At 42.0% G+C, this 27,460-nt stretch overlaps 1 protein-coding gene across 1 annotated transcript; it reads right to left on the bottom strand.

Moving 5' to 3' along the window:
- LOC115532781 (calcitonin gene-related peptide type 1 receptor) lies at positions 1-27,304 on the bottom strand. The gene is made up of 13 exons (XM_030342661.1): positions 27,165-27,304; positions 16,669-16,768; positions 15,306-15,462; positions 14,707-14,823; positions 13,097-13,209; positions 12,195-12,286; positions 11,715-11,841; positions 8,769-8,922; positions 8,187-8,247; positions 7,817-7,883; positions 6,174-6,392; positions 4,005-4,046; positions 1-3,518 (listed from the first exon to the last, which is right to left on the bottom strand). The coding sequence occupies exons 2-13, from the start codon at positions 16,723-16,725 to the stop codon at positions 3,297-3,299; spliced, it is 1,428 nt and encodes a 475-aa protein (XP_030198521.1). The 5' UTR covers positions 16,726-16,768; positions 27,165-27,304; the 3' UTR covers positions 1-3,296.
- Between the last annotated feature and the right edge of the window lie 156 nt (positions 27,305-27,460).

Here is a 27,460-nt window from a genome sequence, read left to right as displayed (position 1 = left end):
TTTGGTTGCTAAGGCTTTGCTATGCTGTATTAGTTTCATCAGATAAACACAAGATAGCAACATTGTCTGTTTCAATAAAATACAATAAAAAATATATATAATATGTAAATATGCTTATTTTTTCCGAAACTTATATAATACAACACCACCATGTACATTCAGACAGTAGTGTGGAGACATGGTGTTCTGATACACCAAAGATACATACAGTAGAGTAAAATCAGATATTACAGACATCGTCCTCAATGCATTTGTCATGAATCCCATAAATCCAAAGCCACACTTGAGACTTCATAAAGACTTCATAAGACCTTTGGAAACCCATCTAAAATAAGTATAGCCTCAAGAAAATAACACACAACGTAAAGGTTCACATAGAACTACATTTGGTAATTTGTTTATATTAACAAACGTGTGCTTATTAAATGGTTATAATGTACACTAAACGCGGATAATAATGTTTCATGAAGACTTTGTAACAATTCATAAAAATAACTGAATGATGGTTAAGAGTAAGTGGGTAATGTGCTAAAACTGTCCTGCAGAAAATGAAACATCAACAACATTATTAAGAACAAAAAGCCACAGTCAACATGGTTAACTTCATCAGCTTTGTATTTGTATACTGTAATTCTGAAAGTCAACTATGTTGCTAAAGAGGCAGAAATGCACCCTTTGAATATTAGCCTCATAGCTAACTCGTTCCGTAGTAAAACAAAAGCACATTTATGTGGTCTGTCCCTGTCCGGGGGGAAAAAAAACGGATAAATAGAGAAAACAAACAAACAAAACCAAAAGTACACATCCTTACAGACAACACGGGGTCGAGCTCAACGTAGCAAACCAAACTGATAAACCGTCAGGATAATGTTACCCAGAAGACTTTCACGGGGGAAATAGTTTTGTGAGAAAAGGTTGGATGACTCTTTCAATTAACGTTCAGAGTTCAGTCTCTGGCAATCTGAGGACACGGACAGAAGTCATGAGACAAAGCTTCTGCAAACAATTGAATACTAAGTGCTTTAAAAATAAGTGCTTCAGAAACCTTTTAGTATGATACTGCTGTGATTGTGCAATTCAGTTTAAAACACCGCTATACAGAGTCCCTCTCTACAGAGAAATTGAACGCCAGTCAAATAGAAAAAAACAAAGGAAGGACGATCGACACTGGACATTACTAAACAACATGTGAATCCAGGTTCCATTAACGGTCCGCCCCCTTTCATTTGAAACAAACCCCCCAACCCCTCTCCAAAATACAAGCCAACTCTAACCAAACTTATCTCTGCAGCAAACACAATCATATCAGTTCATGATTGGTTCATGATCTAAACAATGCTAATCCTATTAGATATTGTATAAAGACGAACCAAACCATTTGCTAATTTGTAGATAATAAATCTACATAAATTGTTGTTTCCTACAACATTTGGAGTCATAAATGACATATGTAGATCTATTTTGAATAGAAAAATAGTTTTCAATTAGAATTCCACACAGGGAAAATGACAGCAGAATTGGTGGAAATATGTGCCAAGATTTAAAGACCAGGTTTCACTTAAATAATAAAATAAATTTGAAATCTTTAACCACTAAACGCATACTTAACGCAATGCAGCCATGGACATAACAGATACTTGACATACAGTCTTCAAAGGTCCTACCACCCATAAAACCATGCAAAACACCATTGTTTCTGATACCAATGTCGATATGACTATGACTATTGGTAGTAATTGACCATAAAGAGTGTTGCGTGATCGAAGGATAAACTGACGAACAAATAGGTGATTGGAATGTTATGCACTGTGAAGTCAGCGACAGTACATGTGCAAGTCGAGCGATTATGAGCAGAAACAAGTCTAAGTCTAGGGCTGCCAGAATGCTGCCCGACATCACGATAAGCCTAGTGTCTTACTATGTCCAGACATAAGCTCCAGATTTAAAAGGAAGGTGTACATACGTTAATGTCTGCATATGGCAAACATGTACCAAAATGAATGTAGGGATTGAAGTAGTCTTTGTGTACTACTGCTTGGTATTTGTGCAATATAGAAATGTTGTAGCTATTTCGTGGTAGCTCTATATATATGTACATTGGCTTGTGAATTGTAGGATGTTAACGATTACTTTTTACAAAAAATGCAGCAACAAATGTTTTTTGGCAAAGCTTGTACACAATACATTAATCAATTTAAAACAAATTAAACAAAAGAGAATTGAAGAAATGTCCTTCAGTGGTGATCTAACCTTCAGTTTAACAACTATGTACAAATGAGTTCACGAAAATGTTTCCCCTTTTTGTGATGAGAGTTCATGCAACCGGAAGACTTACATTGTAACCATGATTAACAACTGGTTGGTATTGATGCGTGAAACAAAACCCAAGAGCACATATTGAGTGAGGTATGTGAACTGGGCAATTTGGTGGGAAAATTGGATCTTACGGTGCAAGGTAAAAAAAGGCACAGAAAAACATAATCTGCAGTGCAACAAAGTAACAAGGTTTACACAGTGTACAGAATCATGAGAGGGGTTTTGTTTGCACAGCGCTGATAAACTAGAACGTTCCCAGGCAACATGCTTATGCAAGTAAAATAAAAGAAAGATGTTTTTGTTATCAGTCAGTTTGTCGCCTATGCACTCCTTCTTTATCACCTTCATCACCTCAGCAAAGAATAGCAGGATCTCCAACTATTCAACACAGCAGTCATCCATTATCCGAAAATCCTGTACGACACCAGTCAAGTCTGTAGGTTTTGAGTTATGGGTGTGGAATTAGTGGGGGGAAGGGGACTGCAATGGCCCTAGGATCCATTTGATTGCCCTAGGAACCGTTATTTGCCCTGTGCAGTGGCCCTAGAACCGCTGAATGACCTTAGAGCCGTGCAGTGGCCCTAGAACCATTAAGGGGCCCTAGAACTGTGAAGGAGCCCTAAGATTGTGCAGTGGCCCTAGAACCATGCATTGGCCCTAGGAATGTGCAGTGGCCCCAGAACCATGCATTGGCCCTAGGACTGTGCAGTGGCCATAGAACCATGCAGAAGCCCTAGAACCATTGAGTGGCCCTAGAACTGTGCAGGAGCCCTAGAACCATGCAGGAGCCCTAGAACCGTGCAGGGGCCCTAGAACCGTGTAGGGGCCCTAGGACTGTGCAGGGGCCCTAGAACCATTCAGGGGCAGCAGTTACCTCCAAAGGCAGCAAACTGCCAAGGAGCCTTCAACGGAGGGGTGGAGCTGAGGGGCATTGAGGGCTCCGCTGCTTCGGGGCCTTTGAGAAGAAAGATCCCATTGGTTCAGGAGTAAAGATTATCGGCTTTCAAGATCGACGTCTCCAGGTCGTGGAATCCCTTTCCGTTCATGTGCTCGGAGTTGCCGTCGATGCTGTAGCAGCCCTGCACCTCGGTGATGGACGAGGCCGTGTAGGAGGCCGACCGCAGGGCGTCGGAGTGGGAGCCCAGCCCGCTGCCGAACTGGATGCGGTACTGGTTCCAGTGCCGCCGTAGAATCCCTTGCACCTGCAAAGACAGCAGTTTGTTAAAACAGAAGCCTTCCATTCCAGTCGAATGTGTGTTGATGAGATATTTGTATCCGTAGGCACTACAGTGAATACAGATACTGGTCATTGATGAACCTGGGAAGATTTATAACTTTATTTTACTCATGGATCTTTTAGGTATCTTGCTCAAAGATGCCCTGTGTAATTTGTTGTCCCGTTTGCCGTCAACAGAATGGTATATAATGGGTTAGGTTTTTGTGAAACCGAAGATTACTTGAGGTGACCCAAGTGGAAAAGTGGACACAAACATAAGCAGGCAACTACATTTTGTGGAATACCGCCAACAGAGTAAATTCTTATTTATCACAGAGCAAGCAACTATGGGCCTGTTTTCAAAGCTAAAACAATTCCACCCTTCATCATGTATTCCCATAGGGGCTTTCTGTCAGAGTGAGATGTGCCTCCTGTTATCTCTGTTATGAAGTGAAGGAACAAATACACTTACTTCTCCATTGAAAAAGCAGAAGATTGTGGCAACCAGCAGGCCCTGAAAATAAACACGATTGAATAAGTAAAGTAGGGTTAATTACTGGGCAGAATTTCTTGATTTTAGATAATCAAATATGTATGCATTTATACACCAAAAATGGGAAGTGATTAACAGAGTGACGGTAGGAAACATTTAATCTGAGCTGATCCAGCTTGTTGCACAAGGCATGCTGCTCCACCAGTGTTTGGACAGATCTTTCAGCTGATATTTGGCAGGAACCCTCTGGGAATGTTTTAATGTCTTCCGCTCTGCCAAGAGTTCAACATAAACAAACCCGCCGGCCTCCAACAAATTGGGACGAGCTCGAGAACAAGAACAGTAACTGCTTTGTAGAAACTTGCTACCCTGATATAAAAGACATAGGGCCCTACCTTGCATCCGGCGCAATTGACTTAATCACTGGCGCATGCGTCGTTGCTGGTTTGCAACTGCCGCAGAGCGTGCTTTTCCCTCCTGCGCCACGCGTCGGTAAAATAGGGAATGATCTTGCGCCCCAAGGGGCGGCTCGGCGAAAGGAGGAGGCGTGTTCTGGCGCAAACGTTCCCTGTTGCTATTTTGTCGTTTCATAAACCACTTGCGCCACAAACCAGAAAATACCTGGTTTAAAGTCAGTGGCGCGTTGTTCAGATGCTATTTTAAGGGTGCATGCATAATGTTGCTTGTGCTCCTCGCGCATACACTTTGCTTCTCTCATCTACCTAGCCACACATTCTTGGGAAATTATTTGGGAAAGAACAGCTGATACAGCGGTAGTAAGTTGTACTTTTAAATCAATGCATCTGCAAACACTGTACAGCAGCAAACACATATTTTCTTGAGACAGACATCGTGTACATGCCCATAACTTTTAGGATTGATGAGTATTTGATCGTGAGAAAACATTGTTTTACCGCGAGTGAGTGTTAAAAAGAATGAATGAATGCGGGCGCGCGTGTGTATGTATAACACACACACGCACGCACGCGCGGGCCCGCGCATATCATCTGTTTTAACGCACGCAAACTAAACACGTAACGCATAATACAGTCCATGGCAATGTATATTAACGTGGGGACACATGCATATTAGGAAAACAAGTCGATAACGATAATGCATACAATACCAATAAGAAACTATGTTTATAATGTATTGCGTATATCATTAAATAGAACCACAGTTACCGCATATCATATACGTTTTCTTTGCCGAAATTTGCTTGAGGACTCAGTATTTCTGAAGTTGTGGAAGAAAACCTTATCCATGTGTGAATTAGGCCATATTATTTGGCCATAAACTGAGCCATTTTCAATTTGAATTTCATGTGCATCAGAGACTGCAGACGCGCTGTCAAAATATATGAACTCGTCAGATTCAAATGCGCTCATGGCTCTTAAAGGGGATGGGAGCTGGCACTCTCATTTGTTTGTTGCACGTTTCGCCCAAACCATAGCTACGGGTAATTAGGCTACTTCAAGCCAATCCTTTTTAGATATGCACCGGGCGCACGCATTTTTCACGCCGGTAAACTAGCGACATCACCGTAGAACCGCCCACAAAGCTACTTGCGCTTGGCGCTTCTCACTTGCGTTTCAGACCGTTAAAATAGGGCCCATAAAAAGGTCATATATGAATAAATAAATAAATCAACGACTGCTAACTATCATATTCATTACCAATAGTAGTAGTTATAGTAGAAGTTGGTGTAGTACCAGATGGTGCCACAAAGAGCTCCTTTGCCCTGTTTTTTTTCCAGGGACCACTGTGTTTGTAAATGTGTGCTCAATGTATTTTTTTGCTTATTCAATGTGGTTGAACTGTATGAACAACTTTTTAATACCTCACCTAAACAAATTCCACCATGACAAAAGTGCAATTCACTAATAAGCAGACACTTTCATCCAAAACGACTTACAGTGAATTCCGATACATGTGATAATTGAGCAGGTAGAGGTTAAGGCATTTTACAGACGGAGGCATACAAGTAGACATGTGAACTGCAGTATTAAAACCCAGAGCCATCTGGAGATGCAAAGGTGTAACCACTTACCACTACCCTCTCCTGGCCTTTCGGTATTTCAACTTAAACCCCCCTAGAAATCCCCAGATTGTGGTGTCCAGGTCCACAACTCAATACTAGATGTTTACCTGGTAGTGCATAAGGATGTGCATGATGTAGTCATAGATCTCGGAGGAGACCCGTCCCGCGGGCTTGTAGGGCAGCAGGACAAACTGGATGCCGAGGAGCGGGATGAGGATCAGGGTGGCCCTCACAGCCTTCATGTACAGACTGGACTCTGCCTGGTGGGTCACCTTCAGCTTGGTGATGAGCACCCGCACGATGTTGAGCAGGAAGAAGAGGTTCACCTAGAGAGGAGCACAGTATTAGTGTAATATTCTTTGTTTTTTATTACAAACTAAAACTGAATTGAAAGTGGTGCGTTCAAAACAAAATGGAAGTTTTGCAGCCAAAACCGAGCACTACTTGGTTATCGCCACAGGCACAGGATGCTCAATCAAAATAGCACATATTTTCCCACCAAGCACCCGAATACACAGCTGTCCTTAATTGGCCAACAACACAATGTGAGTATGACTTCCGTATCTGCTATCCGTAAATATTTGGCATCTGTAAACTATTGACTAAATGGACCTCAAATAGCAGGATTTGTGTAGAATCTGAGCTAAAGCACATTTTTATGACTTCTCAAACAGTGATAACAAAGGCACAGAGATTATATAACCATCTGGCGTCGATCAATAAAGGACTCAGACTTGTGAGGGAGATTGGGTGATCAAACCCATCACCATTAACAACTATCCTGCCTCATTTAGCTAAATGATGATTCAAGCAATCAATAGTTAAATTAATTAATTAATTATGAATATAAAGCAGTAAGAACAGTTATGATATTAATAAGGTTTCTTCAATAAGAAGATCAGAGAGCAGATCATTTTCAACATAAAGGCAAGCACTGTTACCTAATTGATATTAATAATATACGATACTATTCATAGAAACGGAAATTGATTTATATTCCACATCTTACTCAACGATCACTGGCACGTCTTATCAGGAGGTTTGAACAATAACTTAAAGAAGTATCTGTTGTCATACAATGTCAACACTACGCATTAGGCTTGAATACAAGCTGCAGGATAAATAACACTTTAAGGGCAACCGGAAACAACCTGAATCCTCTGGGAATCTTAAAAGGATATCTGAGGCTTGTAGAGCGCTGTGCTGAGTTAGGGATTTTCTAGAATGCAAAGGGCACTTAGGACCGTTGGTCCGATCCAAGCCATTGATTTAACCAACGACCACTTCCATGAACACACCCACAGCCAGATGACATTCCTCACAGACATCAAGATCAATCAGCTATTGGACCTTAAGCAACATCAGCTGAAGCTTTTTACTGCACTAGATATGCTATTGTTACAGATCTAACGACGTGTCATACATATATATATACACACACAATACATATATAGATATAAATATATACATACATACACAACTATACATACATATACATACAGTATGTATATACCTACACACATACATACATACAAACATACATACATACATACATACATATAACGGATATAAATACATATAGTAAAACAAACATCTAAAAAATACTTTATTAACCCAAAATGGGAATATCTGAACATCTTGGATCATCCTATTTCTCAGACAAAGTATCAGGAAGTAAAAGGAATGAAAAAGATGTCAAAACACATTTTGAAAAGTAAGAATTGACAAAAGAGGGTGAAAGGTTTTTTACCAGGAGCGCAGCGCAGATGGGTCCGTGGATGATGTAGAGGAGGGAGGTGTTGGAGCTGATCCAACAGCTTCAGGAGAACAGGAAGAGAATAAATGACATCATATATCCTCCACACGCCTGCAGAATAATAGATCAGGTCCCCAAATGTATTTTGTGTAGTACCAGGGGGGAAAGACTGGCAACGCCTTATTGATCCAGTTTAATGGCTTATTAAAGAGGACTAAGTGTGTACCAGAGGGTGTTGGGTCATTTGCTATGGTTTTTTTACATCAATAATTGAAGAAAGGGTTAGGTAGAGGCAGATGATAGGATGTGGGAAACAAATCATCACAATAGCCATGAATAGCTATGAAATGTTTGAATCACTTACTTGTCATTGTAGTAGTAGCTACGAGCCACGGCGTGTATACAAGCTGGAATGAGCGGGAAGCCTGAAAACATACGCGTGTCCACACATATGTCGTTAAAACTGGTTCTTCTCCACTCAATCATCCGTTACTCTGTTAATAAGTAAAGCTAATATGCTAATTACTGTACAAAATAATTCTTATATGATGATTTGGTTTCGTTCATTGTGAGATATATTATATATTACAATTAGCCAAAACGTATCCTTAACGAAAGGGGCCCTATTTAAGCACCAGGTGTGACGAAGTGTTGGTCGGCCATTACAAGCCAATTCAAATTCTACCCTATATTGACATTACACATTGGAGCGCCAGCCCGAATGCACAATGGATAGATATATCTGCCTACCCAGTTGCCTGTATTAACGTAGGTTGATCTATCGATCATAGAAGAGGGAGTCCACGTGTAATGTTACTTAGGGGCCGATTTTATAAATGTCCTGCAATGGTAGAACAACATCAAACCTGGTGGTAAAAAGGGGGGCCCCCCCCCCTCAAGAAAAAATGCCGGATTATTTGAACGGTAGTTAATGGTGATGACCTACCCCATCCTAAGAGATAGTACCACATCAGGTGCTGCTTTTCAGCAAACACGGCCACCACGATCAACGTGTGCAGGTAGATTCCCTCACACAGCATCCAGAAGTAGTTACAGCCAAACAGGTACAGGAGTACGAACTGGGACACCTTGCAACTGGTCTGTGGACGGCAAGAGGAACGGATATAGGTACATTCACAGAAAGTAATTTAACAGACAGTTTTATCCAACGTGACTTGCAAGTGAGGCTGGGAATGAATCTGCAAGCAAGCAAGTTTGCAAAAACCAACAGCACTGCAAACGGAGGATTGCAGAGCTGCATAGGTGATTAATCAAAGCTCTGTTTTTCCTTTAATAAGTTAATATTTAAAGGGACACTTTACCTCACCCATTTGCATTAAGCTTTGTATCGTTAGAAACCCAGTCATATTTTTGAATGGTCTTGCATCATTCCCTGATGTTCCCCTGACACTGGAACATGACCTCTAACACTTCCTGCTTTAAAGCGAGTACACCGGTGTGAATTTGGGCTACGGTTTGGATTTTGACGTTACCGTATGACCGGTGGTGCACAAGAGCGCTGAAGAAGCAATGCAGCAATGGTTGAAGTGGACGTTTTAGTTGCCTCCTGAACTCCTGAATAACATATCCAGCACAGGAGAAATATCGCTCGCAATTGCAAAACCCGTGACCGACCCGCACTGTTCAGGCGTCCGACCCGACCAGCACCAGTCTCCGAGGCCTACATAATTTTCACCCGTTTCATCCAAATTGTGCGGTTCACCCGTCGGGTACCCGAACCCATGCAGGACTCTGGCCGAGATAACCCCACGAGTAGGGATGGGAATCAAGAACCGGTTCTTGTTCAGAACCGGTGCCGAGTCAACCGATTCCTTGGAATCATTAGCAGGCCTGCTTAACGATGCCGCTTATCGGTTCCGGTCGCGGCAAATGCGTCATGACGTCACACACACGCTGCTTTGTTTATGTTCAGAACGCAGCCGAGGAAGAAGCGCATTGTGCGTTCACACCAAACGCGACGGGGTGACAGGATCCCATACAAAGTGAACGTAGAGACGCGTATCGGGCGAATTTTTCGCGAGAGAAAACCGGCGACAAGTTTTGATTTGTCGCGCCACACTTTCGCCGTGCACAGGCGAGCGCGTTCACAAGGATTTCTGCCGCGGTAAATTTGCTCTAGTTGAAATATTTCCACTTTGACGCGAATTTCACGTGACGACAGCCAATCAGCGTTCAACAGCGTGACAACTGAGTGACATGTGTAACGTAACAGCCAATCAGCGTTCAACCGTCAAACTCAGTGCAGTGCAGTCCGGGGTGAACTGCAGCATGGAGGAGAAAGTGATTGTTGCCGTATGCGACTCCCGGAGCTCTATATATAATAGTATATAATATAATATAATTGTATATATAATATCACGGCCAACAGCTCTGTCCCCTCCGGATGGCTGCAGCGTGGGGCGCTCTCATAGGGATTGGGCTTCTCGGGGGTTTGTTTACCGGCGTTGCTATGGTTTCCGGTCTTGTGTGTTCCAACGGTTTATTAGGTAGGCCCATCTAATAAATCTCTGTCCAATCAATACTTCATTTTGTTTATGTCAGTTGAATTTTGCTACAAGTTGAATGCAAATGAGCACTGTTAGTATTCCAAAAGGCACAAGCTCTTACTTTACTGTTTTCAGTCTGTGTTTTTAGTTTTATGGCACATAATGATGGCATTTGGGCTTAAAAAGCCAAACATATATTTTTTTGTCTAGACCAATTGATTTGAAAATGTACAATTTCCTAATACTAGACGCACTTCTGATCAGATATTAAAAAGATTTAATACAAACAAACACATTTGTACTTATTTTCTCACCCAATGAGAATCGATAAGGAATCGGATCGATAAGCAGAATCGGAATCGTGAAATTCTTATCAATTCCCATCCCTACCCACGAGTCTTTACTTCTTGTTGAAGAACAAGAGACGTCCGAGAACCAAACGCAGTCTTTAATTCATAACGTCATCCGGAGGCGCACACAGCTTTTGGCCGTGATATTATATAATATATAGATACCTATATAATATATAATATTATATTATTTAGATATCGAGCTCCAGGATTCCGCAAACGGCAACAATCACTTCTCCTCCATGCTGCTGCCATACTCTGGATTGCGGGGAGTGAACGCTGATTGGCTGTTATGTTACGTCCCTCAGGGAGTGAACGCTGATTGGCATTGTGGGAGTTGTCTTCTTCAATCCACAAGTGCCAAAAAGTCACTGTCTGCCTTTTCTCGGTCAAGAAGGCACCAAATTAGAAATGTATGTTACTATTCGACTTCATATATGTCCCACTTTCAATACAGATTCATGTCTCCACAGGTGAAAGCCTCCTTTAAAGGTTGGGTATGGGATTTGCGAAACGCCAGCAGATTTTGAAAATACACAACTCAAATGGTCCTAGCCCCTCTCCTTCAACGCTGTCTGACTCCACCCATTCCAAGTACATGGACGCGCAATCATGCACGAGCGCGAACACAGATGCACAGATGCGGGTCACGCGCGGGGAGCGGGGGAGGGGGAGTGCAGTACGACCGTTTGATGGACGTACTTACTATCCAATGCCACTCAGTGGTTCTGGAAATCATTTGCTGTAGTTTTTCGAGCCCTGCCCGTTCCACAGATGATTGACTTGTTACATTTTCATGTCAGTACTTCTAACTCAGTGGCTGCAAGTGGGTTATGATAAGGATTTCAAGTAATTTTGCAAAAATGGCCAAAAAGGAGAATTCCATAGCCAACCTTTAATAAAGGACATTTACTTGTATTTATTTTAACAACCTTGAATTTGGTACTAGCTTGATGAGCAAATGTTGCGATCATAAAGTAATCGCTGCTGTAGTTGTAGCTTGTTTTTTCGGGGGTATATTCTACAAGTACTCACTGGATTTCTCTGCACCAATTCCTGGTTGTTTGCAACAGCCGTCAACGAAATTATGGTGATAATAGAATTCAGAACGAAGGAGCAGAACAGGTTTTTGTGGAGGGTGATCCGTTGGCAGCTCAAACTCCTGCAATGATGGGAAAAAACAATTGAAGTATGCTGCTCCTAAACATATTATATAACTAAAATAAAATAAATAACTGTAACACTAACACTGTTTGTCGTTTGATTATCATATGGCGCACCTGTCAAACTAAACACTCCTCTTGTTCAGGTGCAACTGCATATAGACGTTTTAATTTGTACATTACAACAAATAACACAAATATAAAATTGCAGAAGGTGTTGAGTTGTTTGTATTACAAACCAGTGACTAAGAGTTTATAATAAAGCATGCACTTTTTGTGAAACCAGTCTGAGGAGTATGCAAAGCTTTGTCGAGTTTCAAGTGTATGAAACTGTGCCTTTTTTGGGACGTACTTGAAATAGAAGAATATTCCAAGTGAGATTATCAGGGAGGTCACCGACAGCCCATGTCCAATGAACGCCAAGTACAAAAGATTCATTGCAGTCTGGAGGCAAAAGTAAAATTCTATTTAGTCAATAACGTCTTCAGGATTACCTCATATGACCAGTGTTACGTGTCAATATATATTGTTGTCTGCCCGTTGTACGTGTCTGCCATGTATATTGCAGCCTCCTGAGGGGTGATTGCGGGCACCTGCATGAAGCTGTGGGTGCAGCCTATATAAGTGGATCCTCCCTCCGGCTCTATCTCTCAATTTCCTGACAAGATCCCAGCTTTTGTTTGTGTTGTACTTCTTCTTGGTTGTAAATAAACATTATATTGCATCAGACTTAGTATGGTGTCCTTCTATGTGTTGTGGCCTTGAGCGGGTCGTAACATAATGGGGCCTCGTCCGGGATTATATCAATATGCAATATGCGTTATCTCTTGAGCAGAATTCAGAAGCCTTAACCTTCAATTGTTAGGGTCATTTTATTTTTTCGGAAAATATGTTTTTTGCTTTCACAGAAGATCCAGATAAAAAAACCTGCATTTTGGAAACAGTAACACAGTTGATGATGCTAGTGCTTTAACTAACTGTTATAGGTTTAACCTGTGACTGTCTCCAATACAAATCGATAGTCATATATCACATTAACTCAAACTGAGCTGTGCGCTCTATCTGGTGCCTTTATAGGACTTGCTTTCAAATATACATGTAATTAAGGTACAATTATGGCCCCTAACCACAAGTAGTGGTTCGGGCATCTTGCTAGAAGATGCCAACAGGTAGGCTGTAGCCATATGTGATCGAGGTCCCCACAGTTCCTGTCGGCAGGAATTGAACATCATATCCATTACCCAATAGACCTACCATCCGTCCTTCGTTAGTGCGTGCGTTGCAGCGGGTGTAGTTCGTCCACGTCCTGTTGCTCTCGGGATGGAGGAACCAACTGCCACTGTCAGTGCAGATCTTCACCACCATTTCTGCACGTCAAAGGAAAATGCACATTGAGGAATCATCACGTGCTTACTGCCACCATTTGCGTTTTTTGCTTCAGGATTTGAATGAGTGATATATACTGTATAGGTTTAAATGTCACCAAAGGCGTATTTGGTCATTACTTATTTGATATATTACCAAATGGGCCAATTATTTTTATGTATTTTTCGCTTTTTGGATTTAGAGTATTTACGTACGAATACTACTATACTCAGAAAACAACAACCAAAACAAATTAAGAAAACAGAAAATTTAACAGAAAAACATTTATAAAGACAATGTTTTCAAAAGCTGCCGAGAGACTAAGATTATGATTTTACCTATGCATTTAGCTTCACATTTCTTATCTTATCTTATCCACATTACCTAATCTGTGAGAAATCAATGAACAAAAGTAAACGATAAACAGAAAGCGTTTGGCCTTGAAACTATATCAAAAACATGTGGGGAGATTGTGTTGTTGTTGTGGCCTTGTTGTCAATTGAAACATCTTCCCTGTCGTAGGGAACTACTGGTTTCACTCATGTATAGCAGCCTGAGGCCTTGTCAACACTATGCTGGAGAAATGTGTGCCAGGTTTTTTTCTCTGTTGTGATCACTTCTGTACATAATAAGCCGGCATTTTCCACCATCCAAAACTGAGCTGGACTCAATAAAGTAAGTAAGTATGCAAGTAAAATGCATTTATAAGGCACATTTAAAAACAGTTTTCACTGGCCAAACATACATGGTACATGGTGCAAAAAGGCATTTTAAAGAACACATAACACATACAGTACATAGACAGTACATGAAAAACATAAAAATAAACAACATATCACAAAAGGTGTAGTGCGTGGAACGTGCAGGAGACCCATACCACATGATCTAAGGGACCTGGGAGCTGAGTGGCGGTGGATGAGCTCTGTGTTATAGGGCGGGGCCAGGCCATTTAGGGGTTTAAAAACCATAAGTAGGGTTTTAAAATGAATTCTGTGCTGGATGGGCAACCATTGGAGGGAAGCTAGGATGGGGGTTATATGATCCCGCTTTCTGGATCCAGTCAGCAGCCTTGCTACAGAGTTCTGGACCAGCTGAAGGCGAGAGAGGAGTGATTGAGTGATTGAGGGAGTCCTAGGTAAAGGGAGTTGCAGTATCCAGCCGTGATGTAATGAAGGCGTGTATTACTTTTTCCAGAATCATTCTATAAAGGGGATAAGTCTATAGTGTTCTATAGTATCCTGTTCTGGACGGGCACAGGTAAAGTTACCACCTGTATTTCCACGTGATGTAACACATTTGTGGCAGTTGGAGCGATTACATAATTTGACTGAAGGAGTTAGATGTTTCAGGGGGGAATGAAAATGTTACAATTTAAAACATTGGTACAGCCCTTCTATGGACCAAAAAACCTTTGAGAGGAAAACAGTGTTCTTTCCCATTCAGCTGGTGTAGCGTGTCTGCAATGCGATCGTGGTAATCCAATAGCAACAGCACCTCACCTGAAGGATCAAAGTCCTGGAAGTAGTCGGGGCAGCTCTGCTCTGAGGTGTAGCCTGCAGTCGTGTCCTCCCAACAGAGCCACCCGTCCCAGGTGCGGTTACACATGGACTCAGAACCTGGGGGGCAACAATACCAGAGGAGTGACTTCACGCACCGCTGTGATCACGAAATAACCCCAGTAAATGGAAGCATCAGCTCGGATTTGACTCATTCATCTCTCAAGGAGATTGACTAGGGATGGCAGAAAAGCATAATACATTTTTGTGAAAGAGTGCATGAAATTTCTCCCTTGGAGAAACTTAGGATAAGTTATACCAATTAGGGTTTAAGATGTATTTATAAACAGTACTGTGCCACCCAGATGGTGTAACTTTTCACTCCAAATCATTTTAATCAGAATCTCTCTGTGTAATTTAATGCAATCATTTTTTATTGTAAAACCAGCAAACACACTTTAATCCCCATAAAAATTGTGTGCATGCATTTTGCTGCTATCCTATATCATGCTATAGTATGTCATGCTGTGCTATATCATGTGTATATGTTATGCTTTGCCATGTCGTTCTACATCTCATGCAATGTTATGCTAACTTGTTACCTGGGCCTTTGGGGTTGTGGTCCTTCATAATCTTTTGATAGCACTCAAACTGTGCGGTGACTATCTTGTTCCTGGTGACCCCCAGGTCATGGTACACGTTGGTGGGATACTGCTGTTGTTGGGTCTCATTCACCTCCAGACTCGCCTTCACAAACACCTGCAGCCAATGACGTCAACCTTGCATCAACATTTACCCACTTACGTTTAGCCGTTATACCTCAAAGTGAGCAGTCCTGCTTACCCAGACCACTTACTTTCTCCTAGAGTTCTTCAATGATATTAATGGAATACTAATACATTCTACCTTCGTTGTACATAAAGAACATGTTATACTACATGTTATCTCACTTTCTTTCATTTCAGTTAAAAGATTGATTGTCAATCTTCATTAAACTTAAATCTATATATAATATCTATATTTATTAGACGACTCTTCCCAATGCCGTAGAACGCTCCGTTCACTTGCATGGGCCCCTCACAACTTCCGCCGGTGAATTATATTTGATAATGCACCGTTGCTAAGTATAATTGACCGCAGGAAAGTGGACTTTTTGCCGTCTTTCACTGCAAGAATCCGGTAACTTATCAACCCCTGCGTACTCGGTTGCTAAGCGATGGCAACGTCTTTGGCGGTCTATTTCTCTGCTGATCAACACTACGAATGTACAATCATGGGATCCACTGTTGACAAATAAATTGTAAAGAAACACACAGTGTGAAGTTATTTTTTCCTTTTGGCAAGTAGCCATGTAATAAGCAATAATGTACTGAACGTTGCCGGTCATTATCGAAAACAAGCCCCTTTAGGGCGAAGCAAGACACCTCCGCCTCGCCCTGTCGAGGCTTATTTCCCGATAATGACCGGTGTACTAAACATTATCCCACATATATGCTATAATTTTTTTCAATCCATAAATATTCCACTGCACAACACCCTCTCAACATCCATTACATTATGCAGGATCGACTATACAAAACATTATGTTGGTCTTGGTATCAACATGATCCATGCGATTTATTTCTTATCAAAAATATCTCTGGATACTTTTGAATTAACAAATCCCAACCCTCTATGGATTTACGTCGGAAAAACTTTGGAGGGGAAACCTATTTTTACCCAGCTCTATTTCCCTGTTATCCCACAGGGGTCTAATAAAACAGGATGGAAAGAGTATCCTAATTTAGCCCACAGGAAGGGGCCTTCACACACTGATTTACATAGAATCTAGATAGAAATTATGACCCTTGTTCAATGAGAGAGAAAACAAAACCCTGTCCAGATGCGTCCACTCCAGGTTGGTTTTTAATATCACTGCATGCTTTCATTAACATAGTACAGTTTCACATTGCAAATGTAGCTCACCTCATTCTGTGTGCAGAGGACAAGGGCCAGGATCCACAACCATCCAATCACATCCATGTTGCAATGGGTTATGTCCGAGTTGGCCAATCAGGATATGAATCTAAATAATAGATAATAACAATACATTAACAATATTATTCTCAAGGATCATTCTTCTTATTATACTCAAGGATCCTCTTCAATACAATGTTGTTTCCAAATATAACATCCAATCCGAGCATCTAAATGACGTTGATGATGATGATGACTGCTTTCGAGAAAAAGCCTTAGTGATAGTCTTCTTGACTGATGCAAGGCAGCCTAGGATTCATCACTGTATCGTGGATGCAGAGTACAAGTTGGAAATGGTTTATGAAGATCTAGATATGTTTTGGGAATAACTGAATATATAAATATATATATATATGTTTTTGTTTGTACAGATGTTGTATAATCAAAGGTAAACAGAGCAAACTATAAAACACATTCCCAGCGGCCACGTTAATACAAATCCAGCTTCCTATTGGGATTCATGTTCTAATGGACAATACAAAATACCCGACATACAGGCTACACACACAGAACCCCATGCTTCCCCTTTCAGTCCCCCTGGTCATGTATAAATGACCCATGTCCTACCCAAAGTGCATGAGGGTGCACTTTGGGTAGGACATGGGTTCAAAGCCCATCCAACCGTGATGGCTGAGGGAGGGTGGAGGGAGGGGGTTCGGGATGGCCCCTAATTAGATTGGAATGCCAAAGCGGTTTTGAACGCAGCATGGCCGAGGAGCATGGATTGTGCTGTGGATGCTAATGACATAGAAATAAAGTGGAGACAAATCCCCAAGGAGGAATTTGCTTTACAAATTTGCGATTGTGACAAAAGGGAAAGGTTTGAGGCGCACCAAACATGAACCGCTGTTTTTCTAATCCACAGAAAGCATAATACACGGCAACTAGTGTTAATGAGATAAATGTATGCCCATCTCACACGCACACGCACACACACACACACACACACACACACACACACACACACACACACACACACAAATACAACTTTGGAACTTTCATCTTTGAGCCCTACAATGGACTGACAAGAAAACTGATCAATATTTGAACAACTTTAGAAGTGGTTAAAAATGCCCGATGCAACCCATCTCTATCTGGCCACCAGCCTGCTCAAAGCTGCTCCAAATCAACAAACGCGCTGACACATGGGAGAGGATTTGGAGAAGGAGGAGACGCAGAGCTGGCTGAAAATGGGTTTGCAGTTTGCACAAAATTAAATTCATGTGTAAATTGGAAACATACAGCTGTCTTCTCTCTCTCTCTCTCTCTCTCTCTCTCTCTCTCTCTCTCTCTCTCTCTCTCTCTCTCTCTCTCTCTCTCTCTCTCTCTCTCTCTCTCTCTCTCTCTCTCTCTCTCTGCTTCACATTCACTCTCTCTCTCTCTCTCTCTGCTTCACATTCACTCTCTCTCTCTCTCTCTCTGCTTAACATTCACTCTCTCACTCTCTCCATCTTAATTATACACACAAATACATGTTTTCTCACATTCTCCAGAGACAAATAACATAATGTTACTTGCTATTGTTCTCTACTTATTTGTCTATATTAATTTTTTTGGCATTTGTGTAAACTGAGATGGAGGATGTATCTTGTCTTGATTAAAAACCAAAGAATAAAAATCATTTGCTGAAAACGATTATGTCTTCATCTTTCTCGACTTTAATGAAACAAATATGACTGCTACTAATTCTAGTAACTGCTTAATGGGTATGGACAATTGTTAACATTATCAAACATCATCAGAAAACAAATATACCTGCAAATAATCTAGTAAGGAGGAAAAAATTGGGGAGGTAGAAGGATGATAAATATTTCTGTAGCAAGTATGTTCATTCTGTGTTGTAAAAATGCCAGCGCTCTGTATTTTAAAGAGGGAGGCCCTCCATTGATCAACTAGACGCGATCACAGATCTATCGGGGTCAACGCAATCCAAGCACTCACCATTTTCAAGAGTGGGTGGCCTGCCTCTCTCCCTGTTAGTCATGAACACTTTACACAAGAGCCTACGTCACACGTTACATCTGCAAACACCCAGAGGTTTGCCTGAGAAATGGCTTGGCCTTCTACAGCTGCTTGTCGTCCTTTGCCAGAGCCCCGGTTTACATTTTATCGAATGCCATATCCCTTTCATGGATCCATTGGTGCAATGGAAAACTCCTTCTGCCCACACAGGGCGCCTTGGCAAGTGTTCCTACATTTTCCTCCAAGTATTTGAATGGCTTTCAAACCGACAACAGGCTTTCTGCTCTAATGACAGGGCATGCCAATCATCTGCCAATCATGGGATCCACGGTGGACTATGTGGCTTTAAATCTGCCCAATCATGAAAATGGCAATCATTGCCAATTCTCCAGCAAAATCCTAATATAAACTGGTTTGGATTGAACACAGCACCCAATAACTAATGACCAATGGCTTAGATAAAGAAAGATTGAGGACCTGAGGTTGAGACAAAATATAATGGCAATTGGTTAATTTTCTGTTACTATTTCAATATAAAGCAGATAGGGAATATGGACTTACTGTGAATTCAGATACCTGTCATTAAGGAGCAGTTAAGAGTTAGGGCCTATTGCTCATGAATGCCTGCAGGTAATGTAATGGAACCCATAACGTAATCCAACTATAAAATCGTGCCCGGGCAGATTGAGGATAATGTAGTGAGAAAAGTCATTGTGTATGAAGCCACACAGGTGAACAGCTTCTGATGAAATGATGGTGTAGGAGAGGGTGTCTTCTCTGAGACGAAAGGTATTTGGTTGATTTGGTTGATATTTGGTTGATGTCAATGTCCACAGCTTATCATGTAGGCATCCATGAGATAGATGGACCTCCATGCATTTACCTGCTTCCTAATTGCTGCTGAAATCAGTTGCTTGGATTAGCTTGGGTATAAGCAGCTTCTTAATACGTAAATAATGAAAGGTAATAATGTATTTCATTATGACGCCATTTATTGGTGCATTTGTTGGAATTCCAAATCATGTTGAATGTAATGTTTGTAGAAACTTGCCATTTACATTCCTAACCCTAACCCTAACTAGCACAAAAACCTCAACTCTGAGTTGATGCCAAATAATCTTTGCATCTAATCTATGAGAACATGATGTTTAAGTTTTGACAACCAAGATGAATGTCCTTAATTATCTGAAAGTTCCCGAAACTCATCAGAGTACAAACAGGGCACATCGGCGAGGTCATTCAAATGTCTGTGTGATCTCTCACTCAAACTCTTTTTTGTCTGATTGAGCCAATTCATTATTCAAGTACAGCCATTCATTGGCAGGGATACACAAATACACTCACACACCACTAGCTACTTTTCAATTAGTCAAGCTTTTATTTTTCCCGAGCTGCACTTTCATTTATATAGTTTTGCAGTTACTCAGATTTTCAGTGTATGCCTCAATTGGACACTTCTTGGACAAAATGTTAACTTACAGGAAAATAGTTAACACACATACACAAAAACACACAGCAATTTTAATCAGATAAACCCCATCTCCAACCTTTCTTTTTCCAGCACGCAGAACCGATACACGACTCAACGATTAGAATTAGTGGTACAGTATTGACAGTGTACTGCACACTCTGTTTACTCTGAATACATGACCTTTACCTTCCCAGCCCGTGGCATAGGGGGGGTGGGGGTAGTTTCAACGTGAAACAGGTGTCCCCGGGTGTTTGTGAAGTTTCAGCACGTCACTCCTCAATGCTAAACGCCAACCATTCCGCACATGAGCCCCGAACTCCATGCGTGGAAAATGTACACGAGGAGACAACCCGGTGTATTTTCTTTACCCCATGTGGTGGTTAAATTTATCCTGCAACCCCCACAACCCCCACCCTCCCATCCCATTCCGGCGCACTGTTGAAGCGACACAAGGCATGATTTACAGTCAGAACTTCATTCAGTTGGGGAAAGGAAATGTGACTATTTTTGTGTAAGTACGTGTGTAGGTAAACACACATACGCGCGGCCATGCTGATGATGTAAAGGAAGCCCCTTACAGATTTCCTTCAATCGACAATGCTTGATGTATACATGCATTCGTTAACATTGATGTCCAAACACACAAGAAAACATTAAAAATGCATGCATTTTAAAAGGCATTTCAAAAGCACACTCGATCTTTCCAAATAGATTCAGGGGCATACATGCAGTACCCTTTCTCCATGCACCATGCATATTTCAATGGAATCCCGGCGGTAATAACTCTTGATAATAATCTGTAACATTTGAGTGTTTCAACTTGAACTGAACAAATCTCTCTGTCCTAGAAGGGAGCTGGAGAGGACCACATGCCATTGCAAACAATTGCCCAGGGCTCCAACAGACAAAAAGTAAAGCAACGAGGCACAGATGTAAGGGAGGCATTCGCCACTCTTTAACATTTAATCGCGTCTTATAGTCTATTCTTCTCCATGAGCACAAGGAAAGGTATGTGAATGCAGAATGCCAGATGTCAGAGACAAGAACTGCTGGATGGATCGCTTAACTTTTGCAAGTATCTTTAGCTAATGGGACCAGAAAACAGAAACATATTTGGAAAATTTTCTTAACTTTTTAAAGGACCCCTATTTTTCCAGAAGATATGATGCTGGTTTGGCATAACAAGACTTTTCTACCTTTCTACTTTATTAGTGAAATCACAAGAGGGAGGGTCCCCCCAGATAGCAGATTGATAGATCACACTAGATGGGACTGACCAAGTACTGTATTACCTAATGTAAGTGTTTGTAGTTTGACTAAAGCTTAGCATACATATTTACATTTAGTAAGATCATATAATACTGGTTCTTTAGAAATTCCAAGTAACAAAAGATTTTGCTGAATAAAGTATGCAACATCATAAACTATTTACCAAATAATATATGTAAAGTCACATCTTTGACATGCATCTCAAGTCCTGTCAAGTACATTTTATTAGTATAGCCTTAATCAGTTAGTCTCAAGAGCCTTTGCGGGACATACATTTAATACTCATATTTGTTTGACCCAAACCCATATAAATATGTGTACATCTGGGACATCCTGAACCCGCAGGAGTAGGTCCCTACTGGAATCTACATCTCCAAAATAACCCTGGGTCGGGGAAGTGAGGTCAAATTCAATGCTGTTTTAAAACGGCCCACAAGATGCCAAAGAATATCCCCGGGGGTCCTCCGTGTGACCTCTGAGGAGGAATATTTCCGTGAGACCCTCAGTGTGTGAATGTACTTGTGCTTGTACGTGTGTGTGTGTGTGTGTGTGTGTGTGTGTGTGTGTGTGTGTGTGTGTGTGTGTGTGTGTGTGTGTGTGTGTGTGTGTGTGTGTGTGTGTGTGTGTGTGTGTGTGTGTGTGAGCTGTTCTATGACTTGACCCATGAAGTATTTAGTTCAATATGGTCAGGGTATTTATCAAGGGTTTGTTTCTTGAACCTTATTTACTTTGTAAATTATTTACTCTGCACATTAAGGACCAATGAAACACCAAATAAGATTGGAAAGCTTTGGAAGTATATTTACAAATCTGCTTACATGGTTTCTAGTCAACATATAAGATCAATCGGGCGGCGAATTGCATTGCATATCCGACATCCCGACGGAGAACTGCGAATGCTTGAGGGAGTAGCAACCAGTGGGAGCAGTATACTTTGGCTAAACGGTCCGGGGGGAACTACGACTTCAAGTTTAAATTCTGCATCGCTAAACCAGCCTTTACATTCACCATATTAACGCTGTGTAGTATGTACGCAACATTTACGCACCGCTGTCCACCTCTGTAACCACCCAGAAGTGCCTGTACCGTGACGGTTCGGTCCAAAGGGATTGTTGCCGGCCATTGTCTCCCGCCAGAGCCCCGAGGCAGTGGAGGCACCACCGCCACCGCGGGCAGCGGGCCTCTCGGCGTTGTTGCCTCGCGGCGTCGGGCAGCAGGCAGCGGGGCGGTAGAGAATCTCGGGCATCAATCCCTTTCTCCTTCATTTAGCGGTTCATGTAGCCTACTTCAGGGAGCCAAAGTTCCCCCTCCCCCAATTCCTTCTCAACCATGACTGAGATAACCCCCACCACGGGCGGAGTGGGGCACTAATAGCCACCGGGAGAATCCTCCCGGTGGCTATTGGCTATAACTTTGTAAGTGTACAGATTTTTTATTAAAAAGGACATTTTATACACATAATACCATCAGTAGATCACCCGTCTACGCCATTTTGTTTTTAAGACTCGATAGGTAGATTGACGAACACAGAGATTGTGACATCCGTGAGCAACATGCAAGCTCTGTGTTTGCCAATCTACTTATTGAGTCTTAAAAACAAAATGGCGTCGACGGGTGATCTACTGATGGTATTGTGGGTATAAAATGTCCTTTTTAATAAACAATCTGTACACTTACAAAGTTCTCAATGCCTCGTTTTATATGTTAAGACCCTTAATATACTACCAAAGAAGTGCCGGGCTACTTTTAGCGTTTTAAATAGCGATTTAATTTTTACCATAACCAGTGAACCCATCGTTCCAAGTTTATAGCGTTTTGATAGAATCAGCTAAAAACAGCCAACTGAAGAAAGCGTGTATATGCGGTTTATGTGCTCCAAAACGAACGTTTCAACTCGTTATCATACAAAACATATCCCAATCCATATTACACCGGAATTACCCTTTAATCGCGCGACTCAACGATTCGATGACCAAATTCGTTGCAAACGCTTTTAGTCATCTTTTTTTATCAATTTTATCGATTCATTGTTACAGCCTTAGTGGAATACCAGAGACGTCAGAGAATGTTATGGCCATAACACCAACAGAAGAACTGTTATCCAAATAACGAAGAAGTGTACAACACTAGCGTTACAGTGTGTAATCACATACACATACATATGGCGCTCGCACGGTCGTGGCTCATTGTCTCATTGGCGGGCCAAATTCTCTCGGCGAGCAAGGCGGAGAAGGGGAATGTAACTTGGCCCCATATGGGGCCAGCTTCCATTTTTTCAAAGGCGAGCAGGATACCTAGGGCTCGTTTCACACAAAATGCAAGTTTTAGCCACTGGGGTACCATAGGCAGGCTAGGGGAACTCATATTCATGATAGAAAACCTCATAAAGTGAGATTTTCATGCCATGGGACCTTTAAAATACACATTTACGTATATCGTTAACTAGTGCTGGCCAAGTTTGTGTTTGCCAACTACAGATCCCCACCTCGAACAAAATGATTGGTGCACCCAGATCTGACCTTAAATATTAGATATTACGTAAGCATATCTTTCATACACACGGGTTGATTAATGTCTCTGAGCAGAGTGGCAAAGTGTGTGTGTACACTAGAACCCAAAACAATGTTATATTCTAAATACTGTGATAGGTCACTTTAGTGTATTAACTAAACACAAGAAGAGGAAAACAAAAGCTTGAAAGGGTTAAAAAGCCAGGAGCACTGTGTTAGGCTTCGGCTATAGAATCTTTAACCGTTGAACTTGTGACCTTTGTGTGTTGACATGCATCAGAACTTGGACATGTGTGCGTGTGTGTGGACACCTGATCGATGTTAAAGCAGGGGTGAGTTGAAGGTCAGGGGTTATGAACGTTATACAAAAGCATATATACATTGACAGTATAGGAAATTGCTATGGTCGAATGTACACAAACACACACACACACCAACACACGTCCAAACCCAGTTAAGCAAGAATACACACACACACCCACACACACTCACACATCCATGTGCATGCATACGTATGTGCACCTCCCTCCCAATAAATCTGGCTAACTTGTTTCTCTCATGGACACTTTGTTTAGCTGGCTGAAATACCAAACACCCTCAGGAACCACACTCCAAAACCCTGCACGCCCCTGGAACATTCTCCATGATAAGACCCCGCCACAACCAACCCTACCTCGAGCAGGAAAGCAATGTGTGATGATGTCATGGTCATCATGACATCATCATGCAGCGAGTGAATCGTGAGTTGTGACAATAAACATTTGACAACAAAAGGTTGCAACTCCCTGGAATTGAGTCTACTGCAGGGTGTTTTTTTATGTGTGTGCATGTGTGCGTGTGTGTCTCTGTGCTTTTGTGTCTCTGTTTGTTTTTTGCGTGCGTATGTGTGTGTGTGTGTGTGTGTGTGTGTGTGTGTGTGTGTGTGTGTGTGTGTGTGTGTGTGTGTGTGTGTGTGTGTGTGTGTGTGTGTGTGTCTGTGTGTCAACATCATTGTGCACTACTATAATACTTTAACCTGAGCATCCTTTTAACCACCCCGGGACGGGAAAAATCGAAACGGAAAACTGTACCTCAAGACCCCCGTGTGGGTGCAAGGCATTCACTAAAGGATAGGAAGGGTGATTGAATACATGCGGGGGGGGCGGGTGAAAGAGCAGCAACCCACGCAGGAAAACAAACGTGGCAGGAGAATAATAAAAGGGAGATCAATAAACGGGGGGAGGGGTTGCTAGCGTTAATACCAGTACAATAAAGGAGATGGAGTAGGACTCGGGGGGGGGGGGGGGGGGCCTTTTGGCTCCGCCTCTGTCCGTTGGTGCCGGGAAGAGTTATGAGGTGCTGCTTAACAACGCCGGCATGGCCATCATTCTCCCAGTGGACACTCAGGCACACGTCAGTCACTTCCAGTTAGCACAATAAAAATAACAAACACCTCGCCGGTGACACAGGTGGGGGAAGGGGGGGGGGGGGGGGGGGGTTGGTGGTTTGGTTTTAGGTTTGGCTGTAGATCAAGGGGGGTGTGTGTTTTTGTGTGTGTGTGTGTGTGTGTGTGTGTGTGTGTGTGTGTGTGTGTGTGTGTGTGTGTGTGTGTGTGTGTGTGTGTGTGTGTGTGTGTGTGTGTGTGTGTGTGCGTGTGTTTTGGAGTGGGATACAGTATTATATTATCATTGACTAACTACATTGCTGGATTATATGGTGGGGATTCATCACAACACTTAATAATTAATTTATAAATAAATAGCCTATTGTATCAATATATATTGCAGATTGTCTTATTCTCAAAACGAATAGGTTCAGAGAAACGCTGGCAAGTCATTCGGATTACGACTAACAGCCTCCTAACTATGATGTTGACCACCTGCACCTCATTTCTTTGCGGTATGCCAGTACCGCAAAAATCCCATGGTATGAATTAGTCATTGGATGTTTATTGCAGTTTTTGTACTGTAGGACATCGGGGTACAACACGCACACGCACAAAGGGCCACTATCGTGCCAGCTGGCAGCCGTATATTGACATAAAACCTTACCTACGCTGGCATGGCTTTGGATACGAAAAAGACCAAGCAATGACCAACACTACAGATGAAAAACAATGTTGGATGGTTTTGGTGACCACCACAGCGTTTTCATGACACTTTCTATCATGGGTTATAGAATGCAAGATCATCGATTTGTAGAACTATCAGCAAAGGTGCAATACATCTATGGACAGAATCTATGTCTGACAATGGTAGAAGGACCAATCTATATACGCAAGCCTACTTGATGGGCTTGCTTTGAATGTGTCAGGTCTAATTAAACGCACTACGTTACAGGTGCCACATGGAGATGAGTATAGGCTACCGTCATTATCACATCATCATCATCATCATCATCATCATCATCATCATCATCATCGTCATCGTCATCATTGTCATCATCAGCCACCTTCTTCCAAAGGTATCACCTATCAGATTAGTCAACGAACATGTACAAGGTCTACAAATACTATTGGCTGTCGAGATTACTTTTTTTATTCAATCTGGTTCCAAGGTATTTATTTTCAAACAAATAGAGACCAAATGAGCATTCTGACATGGTCGTTCTTCTTTAAAATATTGCAGCGTCCAATTGTCATGATCGATTCGACCGTGAGCGATCAATCGATTTTGTGCATTATATGAAACATGCAGTGACATCTGATATTATTCTAGAGGATGTCACGAGCTTCATTAAATGTGGATCCCGTATATTTAGCGGCGCTAATGTTGAACATGCAACACACAAAATAATGTGTCGTACGCGAAGAATGAACGAACGAATAGTGGAAGTCTGAGTGGCGATTCAAACTACACATCCACGATTTCAAACCTGATGCTTTTGGAATGCACACATGGAGTGGCTCTCTCTGAAGGCCTACAGTAGGCCTGCACATTCATACTACATTTATACCAATACCATTCACAGTTTATACGCGGTGGAATGCATTGAACCCAAATTCCCAGGTTGTTTTCATTCGCAAGTATCCCCGTTAACACGCACGTACGTCCCCATCCTAATGGCATACAGTTAACGCATTCAAATGCCATGCTTGTGTGATGTGCAGATGTGCTTCCTATCCTTTAAAGTTAAACTGAATTCACGCCGCAATAGCCTACACTGGAGAGGAATAGAAAGGAATGGGGAGCGTTCCCTAACGTCCTCATCCCTGCACCGTCGTGTAGGATCAGCTCATGTAAACGTTCCCTTACCTGAGTGTTTAGCCCAGCCAATCCAATCGTATGGTCGGGAAAAGTTGGAAGGCAATCCAACACGGCGACGCGGTAGGCTGCGAGGCGGACGCGACGGCTCTGTCCGCTCACTGAGGAGCTGGGGAGGGAGAGGGATGACACACTGGTGTCAGCCCACAGCTTCCTGTTACATCACGCCCCCCCCCCCCCCCCCCCCCCCCCCCCCCCCCCTCCTCCCCAAACTTTGTCTATCCGTTTTAAAAAATATATATTACATTTATAAAAACTCGCGGCAGTGGCTCTATAACAGTGTATAG

The sequence above is a fragment of the Gadus morhua genome, chromosome 20 (genome assembly GCF_902167405.1).
Source record: "Gadus morhua chromosome 20, gadMor3.0, whole genome shotgun sequence".
NCBI classification, from domain to species: Eukaryota; Metazoa; Chordata; class Actinopteri; order Gadiformes; family Gadidae; genus Gadus; species Gadus morhua.
Note: the sequence above shows the minus strand (reverse complement) of the source record. Positions and strands in the feature narration are given on the sequence as shown.

What these genes read in the sequence shown, in the direction of transcription:
- LOC115532781 (XM_030342661.1), bottom strand. Translation starts at nt 16,725, where the DNA reads ATGGATGTGATTGGATGGTTGTGGATCCTGGCCCTTGTCCTCTGCACA. An exon ending in TCCTCTGCACACAGAATGAG is followed by an intron (nt 15,463 to 16,668) that starts GTGAGCTACATT and finishes CATTGGCTGCAG; the next exon opens with GTGTTTGTGAAGGCGAGTCT. An exon ending in CCATCTGCGCTGCGCTCCTG is followed by an intron (nt 6,393 to 7,816) that starts GTAAAAAACCTT and finishes GCTCCTCTCTAG; the next exon opens with GTGAACCTCTTCTTCCTGCT.